Source organism: Dufourea novaeangliae, unplaced genomic scaffold, assembly GCF_001272555.1.
Source record: "Dufourea novaeangliae isolate 0120121106 unplaced genomic scaffold, ASM127255v1 scaffold115, whole genome shotgun sequence".
NCBI classification, from domain to species: Eukaryota; Metazoa; Arthropoda; class Insecta; order Hymenoptera; family Halictidae; genus Dufourea; species Dufourea novaeangliae.
In genome coordinates, this window is record NW_015373998.1 from 1,308,358 (window position 1) to 1,322,832 (window position 14,475).

General features: G+C 36.8%; 1 protein-coding gene across 1 annotated transcript in view; it reads right to left on the minus strand.

Annotated features, from left to right (window-relative positions):
* Positions 1-4,515: 4,515 nt before the first annotated feature.
* The window catches only part of LOC107188080 (mucin-17-like), a 67,550-nt gene continuing 57,590 nt past the window's right edge, over positions 4,516-14,475 (minus strand). Inside the window, 9 exon segments of the mRNA XM_015576324.1 lie at positions 4,516-4,584; positions 5,377-5,700; positions 6,567-6,778; positions 7,214-8,006; positions 9,428-9,496; positions 10,037-10,567; positions 11,064-11,243; positions 12,476-12,556; positions 12,705-12,905. Of these exon segments, the coding sequence (XP_015431810.1) occupies positions 4,516-4,584; positions 5,377-5,700; positions 6,567-6,778; positions 7,214-8,006; positions 9,428-9,496; positions 10,037-10,567; positions 11,064-11,243; positions 12,476-12,556; positions 12,705-12,905 (2,460 nt within the window).

A 14,475-nucleotide genomic window follows, 5' to 3' on the forward strand; every position in this document is an offset into this window, starting at 1 on the left:
ATGGCATAAAAACTTTTCGAAAAAAATGTTGCATTTTTTTCCATTAAAGTAATCTTCATCTTTATTGAATGAACAATAAACGTTATTCGGAAATTCTTAAAACAAAATGCTACTCAAATTTGAGAACAATATTCTAATTATCGATGGTATTTCACGCGTAATTAAATTTTAATGGAACAATGTGTAATTGCCAGCGAGACTTAACTGTAAAACCACAGGTAACGTTATGCGAATATCGTATTTATCTCCGAGCGTAGCGCCGCAAATGCATAATAATGCAATGCAGCAAAGCAAGCGAAGTAAAATATGATGCATTTAAAATTCGTTACTTATTTGTGGTCTCTGGTCAGTACAGATTCTTAATTACTTTCATTCTTAATTTAAATATCACTGAACTGTTAATATCATTCCCGTGCTGATACGGAGCATAACTTCAATTCGCTGCACCTTCAACGGTTACTCATTTATATAAAAGTTGCAAGAAACTATTAATAAATCAATACGCAAAAACATTATTTTATTCGTTTTGAAATATTAAAATTTCTCAGAAAGATCGACAAAAACTGACTACATTTTGTGTCTAATTATAACGATGGTTCAAAAATATTCTATTCCCGAAGCAATGGAAATTTAATCTGGAGCAAGGAATAAAAAGATAAACGCGTGGAAATAATAGCGGTACAAAAAATGGAGGAGCTTTTACGAAGGAACAATCTGTTCCAAATGAATCCACTATTCTATTTTCGCTGCGTTATTTTAATTTCAAAAAAAAAAAACAAAATTCTTGTCAATCCTTCATAAGTATATGCAATCCACTACAAGGATTATTTATTGTCTCTGCCAGTGCATGTAAGAGAAGTCTTTTTGCCCGTCACTTTCTACTTCTGAATACTTGAATCCTATCTAGTCAGCTGTCCCTAATGACTGTTAAGTACGTCATAGCGTGTGATTAATATTCCAGACCGACCCTCGATGTCGTTCTCGCGAGGAACGACACGAAGCGCAAAAAAACGAGAAAAGGGGTCGTGTTATTTATCCCCGTTATCGCTTTTTGTTTCGCTGCATTTCTCTTCATCTTATTTCACTTCCTTCGTTTTTTTTTCAACGAAAATGATGCTCCCGTAATCACGTTGCAATTGAATAATTCCCACTTACCGTGATGCTCGTCGTAACTACTATCGCGATCAATAATCGAAATCGTTTGTCAACCGAGCTAATCGTAGTCACAGAACAAGTTTATTTTCACACTCTGATTATGCCGCCGATGACGGACGTTATATCTAGAACTATTTTGAATAACAATTTCCGTCCCGGTTCGATCTGACGCGAATACATTTGCCAGCGGGTGAAAAAGTAATAGTGAACACGTGTCATAAATTTTCAGAGGTGCGGAACAAAATGACGGCGCTTCTGGTGTGTAGACGTCATAAACTGGGCCAGTTTTACTTAATTTGCTAACGTAATATCTAATACAGTAGATGCATAAATTTGTATATCTTATGTACTTTAACACTAGAACTGCCGACGATAAACGTATATCTAGTTCTATCGGATCGATAAACATGACAAATTTTTGAAAATATACGAATTTATAAATTAACTAATTTCTTCACTTTCCTATTGCAATAAAGGTTATAAAAGATCTAAGAAGATGCATTTTTATAACACTTTAATCATCATCACAAGAATGTACGAACCAGTCATTTTGACTGCTTCGGTAACTCTAGTGTTAAAGATGAAGGAAATTAATTTAATTATATGTTACCTATTAGTTTACACGTTTAATTACCAAAATTACTCATTTTTATAGTAATGAAATTGGGTAGTGGTAACTTCAGTATTTTGCTGCTATTACTGCTAGGAAGATTTATTTACAGTACCTGATAAATATATTAGATAAGCTATACATAAGGTGTTTCTTTTTGATCACTTTATAAGTTTGTCTCTAGTAAGAAATATTACTCTATTTGCATACATATACGAGGAAAGTAGAGATTGACAAATAAAAAATGTGTATTATAGCCATATAAATATTAGAAATAGATAACTATTACACTACTAAAAAAAAATAATTTCTTTTTCTTGCTTTGACACTGAAATTTGTAAACCTTTAAGTATTATGTTAATTTATATTCATACTTAACTATAGATAATACGAAATTTATAAACAAAGAAACCAGATATATTCTATTACAAGATTAATAAAATTCATTTCTTGATCTACTCTGACTAACGAATAGAACTTTTAACGCACAATTGTACGTTGCGTACTTTACTCTTGCACTAAATGACAAAAAAGAAATTTTTTATTTTTTCAAAATAGAACTTTTTCCACAGAAATTATATTTCTCTCTACTGTTTCTTTGTTAAAAAAGAAATTACTTTTACTATAACGGGGGAGTTACAGTCACCAGAAGAAAAAAGAACCACATCCCGAATCTCCGTATTCCGATGCGTTTAATATTCCATTCATATATAAATAACCACTCGCAAGCCCTAGAAACATCAGCGCACTAAAAGAAACAAAGACGAAGTCCAGTAAGTCTATCCAAACATCGAAAATAAACTGTCCAAACCGTTCATCCGCGTATCAAACCTCCAAAGTTTCAACACTCTACTCGCGTTATCTCACCTCGCGTTTCCACAACGAAAATTCCTGTGCAATCGGTGCACCGGGAAACGTAATATCGCTAAATTGTCGAATAGGAAAAGAGACAGACACACCGTTAACGTTTCAACCCTTAACGTGCTCGTTAAATCACCAAGCTTATTATACGCCGCTACCTTTACTACCTATAGCTACCATCCGAGCGAATGAAAGACAAACAAGACCCCAACGATCAGTATGTTACACACGCTTCCAACTTTATTATATAAAAAAAAAAGGAAGGAAAAAAGAAGGAACGCGACGCACCGACACTTAAGGTTTTCACGAACTGTAGACAATGGAAGAAATCTTGTTGACGCTTCGAACTACCCTCACGTTTCTCTTTCTCTATCGCTGTCGCTCACACGCATGCACACGATCTTTCACTCTTTCTCGCGTCCATTCAGAGATACTTTAAATTACCGCCTTCTTAGCAGCATCGCCGACGTTGCTCGTCGTTAAATCGATCTCCGTGGGTGGGCCCGCCGTGGCGTCGAATACGCGTTTCACACGGATACGCCTTGCGGAATCGTCAACGGCCGAGGCGTCGTGACGAGCACCGTTGACCACCCGATTTAATTACCTTAATTGCGACGTACGTTACAAATGTCTCGGCCGGTACGCGGCGACGCACGAACCGTTTCGGCTCGCTTACCCCGGAGACATTTGCAAAGCGCCAGTAGTATTCGTAAACCGATAAATCGAAACCTTGATGGACAACGTCCGAGGCAGCCCCGTGGTCTCGAGAGGCTGCGGTCGGATCTTAACGCTTAAAACACGGAGAACATCGAACGTCGAAGTTGAATTGTTTGATTTCGGGCCCAAGGAATGTACTGTGACGTCGATCGGCTGTGCGAAAGTCATTTGGATTGCGAAATAAAAGAAATTGACTCATTATAGGTGAGAAAAGAAAACGCAGGCGTAATGTAGATATTATCAGAAATGGTTTCGAATTTGTAGGGACGAATTAGCGAGTCATTGTGTATGTACTTTTTTAATTAGTAATATAATCATAAAGGGTCATTGTATGTGAAAAATATATTGGAAATGTAAAACAATTGTTCTTCGAGTAATCTCTAATATTCTACTTTTAATGAAAATGAATTGTCAATTCCCGATGTCAGATTGGTTATACATATACTAAAATTTCAATATGTTTTGGACAAGTATAGGGAAATTATTTGTAAAAAATTATTTGTCCAATATATTATAGTTTAACATATTACAGCTTTAAGAGAATATCATCATAATCTCGGTATCAAGACTACTGATGGCAATCCTGTAACAATCTCTACAACGTCAAATCTTGTAAATCTCTTAGAATTAAAAAAACACTTTAATTTTTAAGACAGGAGCAATGTAAGTTTTAAAATTTGTTAACTCCATTGCTCTTGTCCCGAGTAGAAAAATAATGTTCTATAAAGAAATCATTGTAAAATACTTCGAGATCTCCGTGTTTTCAGGATTAAGAATTGAATCACGCTTAAAACATCATGCCCACTATTATCTACATTGATTAAAACAAAGTACGTAATCGAGTACGTCATCCAACAAATTAGAGTACAAACTATTACACGTTAACACTACGATCTACATGTAAAAAAGAGAATGAAGTTTGAAAAGTTTCTCTCCGACATCCAACAAATAATTAATCTGGCGATAACATTTTTTAAAAATCACTGGATTTGAATATCATCAGACCAATAATAATTCGTACTGTCGCCACCACCGGATCCTCCAAAGGGATAAGGTCTCTGCTGTGTACCATTTAAATCGTTCCTCACTCGTACCATCTGAAACACTCACATCTACCAATTAATTTCTTACTCTAAAGATTAACTGTTAATTTTCTTTCCCTGCTGTGAACATTATCCCACCACTTCGGACACGATTCTGGTTCCATTTCTGACTAAGGACTGCAACTGTTGCGCCGCCCCCTGTAACGAAAATACAAAACGAACTACTAAGTGATGTTCAATGGTTAAGAAGAAAATGCAATAACTGAGTTATCAAAATTTAATGTATCATTAAATCTTGACTATGTATCTCAATTTTATTTTTGTAACACTCTAACTACCAACGATAAACGCACCCTTACTTCAATCGTTCGATAAACACGACAAACTTTTGAAAATTTACAAATTTATCAAATAACTAATCTCTTCACTTTCCTCTGTCAATTCTCCCATCCTACTTAACCCACCCCCTTATCATTCTAGTGAATACTATACACGTAATCTCCGACCTATAACTATTTTTCCCTTAACCCCTTGCCTTACGATTTTCTTGACGTCTGCAGTCTTCAAAATTACTTTCTTCTCAATAGTTTCCCAGAAACGAAAGGAATTCTGTACTGATCGCAACTGTATATTTACTGTAAAAGTTAAATATTATTACCAAAAAAATAATATTTTACTTCGACTCAAAGGAAATGAATAATATTCATATTCGTCGAATCGATTTTGGAATCTTCAGCACGAGTCTGACTCGAAGTCACAAGGCAACGGGTTAAAAAAAAAAGATCCTAATCGATTTCTCGCCAGACGAGACAAGTTAATAAGATTCCAATGAAATGCACTTATTCGTTTCTCCGTAGCAATCAACGCCGTTAGATGTTTATTGTATTCATAACGACCGTAATCAAGTCTCCCCGCTTACGTTCACCATTATCATATCGGTGGCCGTCGTGAAACGGCGTATAACGAGCGAATTAATGGGTAGTAACTTACGCTTATCGCGGCGCCGAGAAACTGACTGAACGCTCTGGTAGCGCCGAATAACGCGCCGCTTCCAGAATTATCGCCACCTTCGGCTGACTGTGCCGGAGTACCGTAATTGGCGAAGGAACTGAAGAGGGGAGGTGGATACGTCGAGCTCGGCGACCACGTTGTTGTGCGTATCCTTGGTCTTGAGGTCGGTCTCGGTGTCGCCGACTTTTTCGTGGTGTCCACGGGTCGGGGAGTCCCAGTCGACGACGCTGGCCCTGTCGTGATTGTCGTGGACTCGGTAGCAGGGGACCCGGTCGGAGCAGAGGTGACGCTCAGACCGAGGCTCTGTTACAAGACAAGCAATTATTCGCTTTCATTGTGATCGACTTTTCGTTCTGCTTATGGCTCACAGTGGGTGAGAATCGGAAAATACTGGCCAGCATCCTCAAACATGAAATGTCTTTCAAGGAATCCATATTTCTTTCTACAGGATATTAATAAAAATGTGGGACACTTTCACGTGGTTGATTTTACAGGCCAAACTAAAGGAGCATTTAGACTTCACACTTTGGATGTGAAACGCAGATGATTGATCCACACCGAATGATGGAAAGATTGTTTTCATATGCAATTCATCCAAATTGATCAGAGAACAAAGTAAAGCCAGTGTCTACTTTTGATGAACTGGGTGGATTGTGGATGAATCATCCGCGATGCACTTCCAAAATGTAACTGAAAATTCGCCTTAAGATGAAAATCAAGAATTACGAAGTTGCGTTCGAGGCATCGTTTTCAAGTAATCGAGTGTTGAAAATACGAGCATTATACGCGTGAACTACACGCCCGCTCGTAAATATAGTAATATCTCGATGAGTGCGACGAACTCGGATCCGTTTTGGAGCATTCGTGGCAAGGCGGGAAGGTTTTCAGTCCTTCTGAATTGGATGAATTCGCAGTCTAATTATTAAATAGAAGAACATTTCGCCGGTAACATTAGGTCAGTTCTATCGGGAGTGATGCAACGTTTAGCAGCAATATTATGCGTGCAGTACTAGTATAACATTCTGATCAAATTAATCATACTCTACCGTCTGCATAGAGTACGCAGTCAAAGGAGCAAAAAAATTATTCATGCAAGGCATGTTTCGTTGTGGATGGATATGCGGAGACGGTTTCTGAGGCCAACATAAAGGCAACATTACAATACTTACAGCTAACAATAGTTGCTCTCTAATGTTGGTAGCAGGAGTCGGTGGTTCTATACCTTGGGCCTTTAACAATGCCGCCAATAAGGCAGCGTTACTGATTTCATTCGACGGCGCAGGAGTTGTCGTAAGGGCACGTCCGCTTAATATCGCTCTTAAAAACGATTCGTCATCTGGCTTCAAACTGGACGATTTTTTCGGGGCGCTGGCTTTATTGTCTGCAACAAAATAGTAAAAAGTGTGTCTGTATTAACAACGTCAATGAAACTTACGAAACAAGTATTAATATCTTATTACGGTGTTAATAAATATTAACATACTTAAAGAATAATGCAGAATTTTAGCAGGATGATTTGTGTAACCACAAAACCTCCATGGAAGACCTCCCATGGAATTATTAGTGAAACTATGTAGACATGCATCACTTATGCACAAGATAGAATAAAATTAAGGCTAACTTCCTATCATGTTAACTACAATTATTAACAAGAATAGCAGTTTTGCACAACATCCGTAGATCTCTGCAAACCTATATCGTGTGGGGCACGATAATAATCCCCCGTAATGTGAGACATCGTCATTTTTATTAACACCCTGTATGCCAATACAATTTATTAACACCCTGTACACCCATACAATCATACTCCACTTACCCTTTTGAACAGCGTTCAGCAGTGCAACCAAGAACTTAGCGTCATCTTCGGGAGAGAACGTCGACATGTCGACATTGGGCAGCCTCGGGTTCGGATTGTTCAGCAACGACAACTTGGTCGTGGATACTGAGCTAGGCGTGGTCACAGATTTCGCATCCTGCACGCTAGAATACGGCGTACTCACTTGGATCTTCGAGATATCCACACTACGTAATGTAGTGAAGGGAATCGCCTCAATGGTCTCTGGCTTTTGCGTTGTTGGGACCGGCTTCGGAGTAATGTTGACGGATTTCGGTGTGGTCTTCACTTGTTTCGGCTTCGTAGGTTTAGAAGTGGACTGAGGTGCAAATAATCCACCACCGAACAAAGCTTGCCACAAAGTTGCTCCAAGACCCAATGGTGCTTGAGTGGTGGTCCTTGGTCGCTGAGTAGTCGGTGTTTTGGCTGTGATAACTACTGGAGCCTTCGTTGTGCTTATCAGAGTCGATTTAGCCGTAGTCGATGCACTAAGTCCTAAGTCTTTTTTCGCAGTAGTGGTCGAAATCGGTCTCCACGTTGCTTGATCGAGCAACGAATTAATAGTCGTTGGCTTCTCAGTCAGTTGCTGTTGCGGTGATGTTGATGGTGTCCACGTTGGCGTTGGTATAGTCGATGACGGGGATAGGTCGATGACTATTGGACCTGAAGGAGATTTTGTTGAGGATGGAACTATCGAGTTCGGAGACGCATTTTGGAGGTTAATTGCTTTTGGAGCTCGAGTCGGACCTGGATTGTTCAGGGCCAGCGACAGAATCTGAAATTGAAACTTGGAGTTACGTGATTCTGGATTTGATAACAAATTTAATGTTTAGAAAAAGCCACTATTTGTGTTTCATACAACTTCGAATCTTTCACGTATTCTGGAATTTCAAACAGGAAATCCAAGATTTTCTAAAATTATTGCTTTAACGTCCTTGAAATTAACATCTTCGCCTAAATCCCCAGGTCGAATTATTCACACAATATTGAATAGTTGCATTAATATTTCTATCGCTACTACAAAGTTGTACTTTAACACACTAATAGCCAGACTTAATGACATGAACCTTCATGAAAATTCTATAAACTCAAATAAACTTTTTAATGGACTGTGACTTCTAAAGCTAGGTTTATCATGGTATAAATTACTCTAGCCTTTTGGAATCCTGTAAACCTTCATTAAATTCGTTTTATTCGGTACCTTATCCTAAAGATTAACGTTTGAAATTGTATCATCCATATATGGGTGACGTGGGCAGTCAAAGCGTTGAACCTCATAGAATATTTCATGCGTTTTAACAGAATTTCACTGCCGCGTGAATATTACGCAGATTAAGTTCTATTATCGTAAACGTGAGCGAAAGATGACGAATCAGACAACCGTTGCGTAGAACACAGAAGGCCGTTGGCAAGGTTGTTCCAGTCCATTCACCGTGACTGGTCGATCATATGATTCCGGTCGTCGCGGATCCGTCATTATGTCTTTAAAAGAAGGGCGTGACTAAAGATAATCTACCGAATTTTTCTTTTTTCGCGTGACTCAGACAACGGTTTTCTTTATGCCCCGTGCAGAAATACGAGGAACGAGTTACTGGAAAACGATACTGGATCTATGGTTGCACTAACACTGTCTCGAACGTTGCGTTAAAAACGACACACAGTTCGTTGCACAGATATATATAGGAGTGAAAGGACTCCCAGACGTTTGTGTCGACTTGGTTTCCGCGATAGATATCGAACGATAATTGTAACTATTGTTACGCTAGCAAATTGTTTTTCTGATCCTACTCTGCAATCCTTTGCTAAGAAATGGGTAAATAAATATTTTTCAGTACATTTATGTAAGTCAACTCATGATACTAAATAAAACGTGTAAAGTTATGGAAAGTTTTCAAAAATGCGTCACAACAGTCATTATGAGAAATGTATGAAGTAACTTATTAAGGAAGGCATGACACAATATATGTATATGCGTAAATCGTCGATGTATGTTTACGTCGTCGAAATAGGAAAATTATAAACAATTGTTTCTATTAGGATGTGGATATATTTATAAATCTTCTTTCATTAAAGTATGGTCACAATAAATAAGAGGACCATTTTTTAATTTTATTTCCCTTCTTAACCATCACATTCCAAATCGAAATAAAAGACTAATAATAATACTGCATTCTATTATTAATTCGTTACGCTTACCTTGTTTGCTAAAAGTTGCTCGACTTGCGTAAGAGTTTTCGGGGTGGTACTTCTGGAGTTAGTCTGTAACTACATAAATTACAAATCACAATATAGAAATCCGTACTGAAATAAATCCAATGGTTATGTTCATATGTCAAGATAATATATTTGTTTTTTCGATATTGATGGAAGTAGTTAGTTAGAGTCGAAAAATGTAGTAAGATGCAATTTAAGTAATGAAAATACTTAGAGTGTCAATGCATTTATTCACGGTGTATTTAATCGAAATTTTAAAAAAATTTCCTAAATTATCAATTTGAACTAAGCACGTATTATCGAAACTACTGTGACATTCAATGTCAGCATCACTCATGTTACTTGAAGACAGTGAGCCCTAATGTTGAGGCAATATAATTTCTGACTCCGACCTACCAGAACCACTCTAAATATATGTATAAAACCCTATTCCATATTTATTGCGTTTATGTAAATATCATCATTTTCTCACAAAGTTAAATGAACAGATCTTTACTTTATCTATTTATCCCGGCGAACAAGCCCGTGAACGTTTATGCAAATTTCGGATTTTAAGATCGGACTTAAAACACTTATTGATAGTCTACTCACCAACGAATTTAAGAAGGCCAAATCATCGAACGATGTACCAAACGGATTTTGCTGTTGTATATTCGGCAACAAGTTGTTGGGTACATTGGATGGAGTCGTTGCAAAAGTGGGATTAGCTGTGACCGCAGGGGTAGCCGTCGCTGTTGTGCGAGACACGATATTTGCCAGAGATGGAGTGGTTATGGGTCGCGAAGTAGTGGTGGGCGGTGCTCTTGTTGTTGTTGGACCCATAGTAGTTATGGTTGTTGGAGCCATAGTAGTTGTGGTTGTTGGAGCCATAGTAGTTGTGGTTGTAGTGGTTGTTGTGGTTGGCGCCGTTGTTGTAGTGGTAGTAGTAGTTGTAGGTACAGCTGTTGTCGCTGTGACAGCAGTTCTAGTTGACATCGATATAGTTGTTGGCGCGCTAGATGGTGCCTGAGTAGAAGACACTAAATTGGCTCTACCGATCGCGCTAGAAAATGGGGTGAACACCTCGACAAATGGATTCAGCGGACGTGGAAGGAGTGAACCGTTCGACTCTACTGAATCGTCCTGAAACAAACAGTCATGTAATCAATTTTGAAGTAGGAATACTGATTTTCAAAAAAGAATCTGAGACTCTAGAGGCTTATCAATACTTTCAATGTAACAAATGAAACCTTCTTATCATATTTTCACATGTTCTATCTTCTTACTATTTATGTACAGAAAATATTTAGGATGGATGAATATTGAAAACATGTTATTAGTTTTGCGTTTCTCAAGTCATGTTTGTTGACATCAGTGATAATTTCGTGGTATTATTCAATTTTTGTTTAATAGATTTCTTTAGCTAGTGCAGATGTGGATCGATTTTTCTGCTTGTATTCAATAATTGTTGAAGCAAAGTAAATTGGACACTAATTATATTTTGGAACCGTTGTTCGTCGAGAACTTTTTAGTCTTCTTTATCAGTGTTATATGCTTCTAAAGTCTTGGGCTCATTTCTGTAACATCCTCTAATGTATCAAATAAAAGAAATAGTACAGAAAGTTTAATAAATACGAACCAGCGTGTTTGATGCGACCGAAGCCGTTATCACCGGCGAGGGAGTCGTGATACCAAAAATTTGATCGAGTGGATCCCTCCATGGAAACCCGGGCGGAGATGTAACTGTTCCGTTTGGTTGATTATTTAAAAGATTGTCAAATGATGGCACGAAGGGCCCTAGACCTTCATTTGCAGCAGTCTAAGTCACATAAAGAAATAATTAATATTTTTATTCAAATAGAAACAAGGTTTAACATTATACTGTATACCAAAGAGTAGAGAGAAATGGTGATGTATTTAAACCAAAGTCGCTAAAGTCTCATTTATGAAATTCTACCTTGAAATTTTCGTACAATATAAATTCTTAAAATAACTACAAACAGTACTATTCTCAGAAACAAATCTTGTAAATAAATCACTATGTTCTCTCAAGTTGTTATACAAGATGATCCATTATTAGTGGTGCAATAGACAAGATGATTCTTCATAAAAAGGTAAGTCGTAAATTAAGAATAAATTTTGTTCATATAAAATTCCATCTTCGAGGGGCTTTTGAAGGAGTAAGGGAATTTTCAGGACAATTATTCTCGAAAAAATTATACGCATGTACCCATCGGTGGCTCACGGCAAATTTGTTGTTCCATCTGTTTTCACTATCAATACGATATTTCATAATATCCAATATTTCTACTTAATCAATAAAACTGTTGCTTTTTTTGTATAGCACTTTGTATGTTATACTATTTTGTTTATGAAATTGATGTTTCCATTTTTGTGTAAGCTATATGGTTGCAATATTAGCGTTTATAGTCTGTTCTACTTTGGACCACCGAAGATCCACGTGGCGTGAACGGAATGTCATGCGGACTTGATTCATCGACGTGTTAATGTTTACATTAAGTAGAAACTGTAAGTGCTAAACAGACATAGTACCTCATTCCTATTTAAAAGATTGTATTCCAGACTTTCGAATAATTTCTTCATGAAAAATTACCCACTTCTCAGTTATACAATCAATAACAGACCATCCTGTATGTTATGTGTAAACTGCGGATGTTTATGCGTTTATAGCATACCCTGCATTGCAAAACGTAGCAAAATGGTGATTCTAGTTAAAATTTAATAGTGTTTATGTATTATTATTAACATATTAAAACTCCTAATATAGGAAACAAAATTTTGTGCAACATTCTTTTTCTGATTTTTTCAATTTTTAGTGTAAAAGCACTTAATTGATGTTTAATTATGTATATCCTATATTTTACATGTTTATATTTTTGTACCAAAAATAACTACTTTGGCAACCAAACGACTTATATATTAATGCACAAAGTTATAAATTTCCATAAATATCCGGAGTCTAGTAGTATGTACAAAGTCATAACAAATATCTAAGATTAAGTGTGATAGTGTTTTCGTCAATTTACTTACGGCTACTGAATTTATATTTACACTGACAACGCGCGGATTAGTGGTGGTAGCCCCGTCGGTCCAATAGTTGACGAACTTGTCCTGAAAGATACGACATTGTCTCTTACATATTTTTTTGTTTGTTTTTTATTTTGTTTTTTCTTTTGCTTTCACAGAGATACGACGGACCGCTGAAAGAATCAGCTACGGCGTCGTTGTAAATCATGCTCTGTCTCTCTTGCTTTCTTACCTGTCCGATGTACACGGAGCTGCGTTGACCTCCGGCCTCTTTCGTCCTGGTGGCCTCGTCCCTCTCTCGATCTTGGACGATACGACCGCCCTGCGAATCGGTCGGCGGTCGACCGGTACTTACTATCGGCGTCAGCCGACCGGGACTCGGAGACATTGCGCTCGACGTTGTCCCCATTTGCGTATTCAATGGGGCATCGCTCTAAACAGCAGAAAATTATTCGAATTCCTTTAAACTGATCAGCATTCCCTGAAGTTCTATCAGCACTGTTCGATAAATACTTCACACGGTGAAAATTTGATCCGTTGTTTGGAAATGTTTCAGAGATTTTAAAACAATCAATGGTATAGTCGAGATTGTTGGTACCAGACATTTAACTCCTAACTAACTAGATGGGGTCTGAGGAACCCCATGAATATTTTAAAAATACTTTATTCTTATTCAATAGTTAGAAAGAGATGCTTGTTTATTTTGATGTTTTCTTATGTGAGAATGTAAAGTAACTTGTTTTGTAATAAGTAATAAGATTTGTGTCATAGTAATAAGTAATGTGATTTTTACCTCACCACTTAAGGATTAAACTGAGAAATTATGTTCTCGACCGCATTCATAACGTAAAAAGTCTTCTTGAAGTGGATGTTTGATAAATATATTACTGGTCGAACTATGAGACCAATTGTCCCAGAATTAACGACAGAGGAAAATGTACAAAGATTGCATTAACCCTCCAATTCCCGTAGCTGAAATTGTGAATAAATGTAGACAATTTTATTTTAATTTCTATCCCTATACACAAGTGGTTCCAAGAGATTTGTTAAACAATATTTACTGTGACAAATAGATCAAACCAGAGATCCTATGGCTGTTTTATGAAATAAAATGTTCAAATAGATATTAAATTGCACATTGGGGTGGATTCAATTCTGTAAAATTTCAATTCTTTTATGTAACAGGCCAAATGAAAGGCGGCACCTGTACGTGCCTATGAGAATGAAGGGTTAAGTTACTAATTCATTAATGTACCAAAACTGAACACAATTAATTTATATACCAGTCGTCTGCAAAATTTTTATTGTTTTGTTATAAAATAACATTTCACTTTGTTATTCATTAGACAAGCTGGTTTTATAGTTCTCACCAGTATTATATATTATAGAATATTTATTTATAACTTGTGCAAAAGTAGAATTATGAAGATCAATGGATCAAAGTTTCACTGTGTTCGACGGGCCGTGAGAGATCTATCACTGGATCCGGAGGTTGAATGACGATGACGCATTGATGGAGTCCTGTTTTCAAGAGTTTATCGAATACCACTTTTACGAGAATATTCATTCAATTTCTCATTTGTATAAAATATAATATGTACGTGCAGTGTTCTACATGTGAATTTGAAATTGCACTATTAAATATCTATTAATATAATATAAAAGTTCAAACAAATAGAAAATTTCTCAGATATCTGTAAAAAATTATGTGCAATTCAAAGTGCGTGGTGCATACAAACATGCGTTAAATGTATAATACAAAAATTATTTACAAATTTACAGTGAAATTATATACAACACCTTGTTATGAACATTATAAAATTTCGAGTGGGCATTTGATAAATTCTTCTAATATCCGAAACTACATCGATTCGCGAAGAAGAAAAAAAAATAGAAAAGAAAGATGATGAAAAGAGATAAACTTGCAAAAATGTCGTGTTTCTACAGAACTTGCACAACGTAATTAATCATCACGACATTGGAAAATTAGTTTATTACTTGAC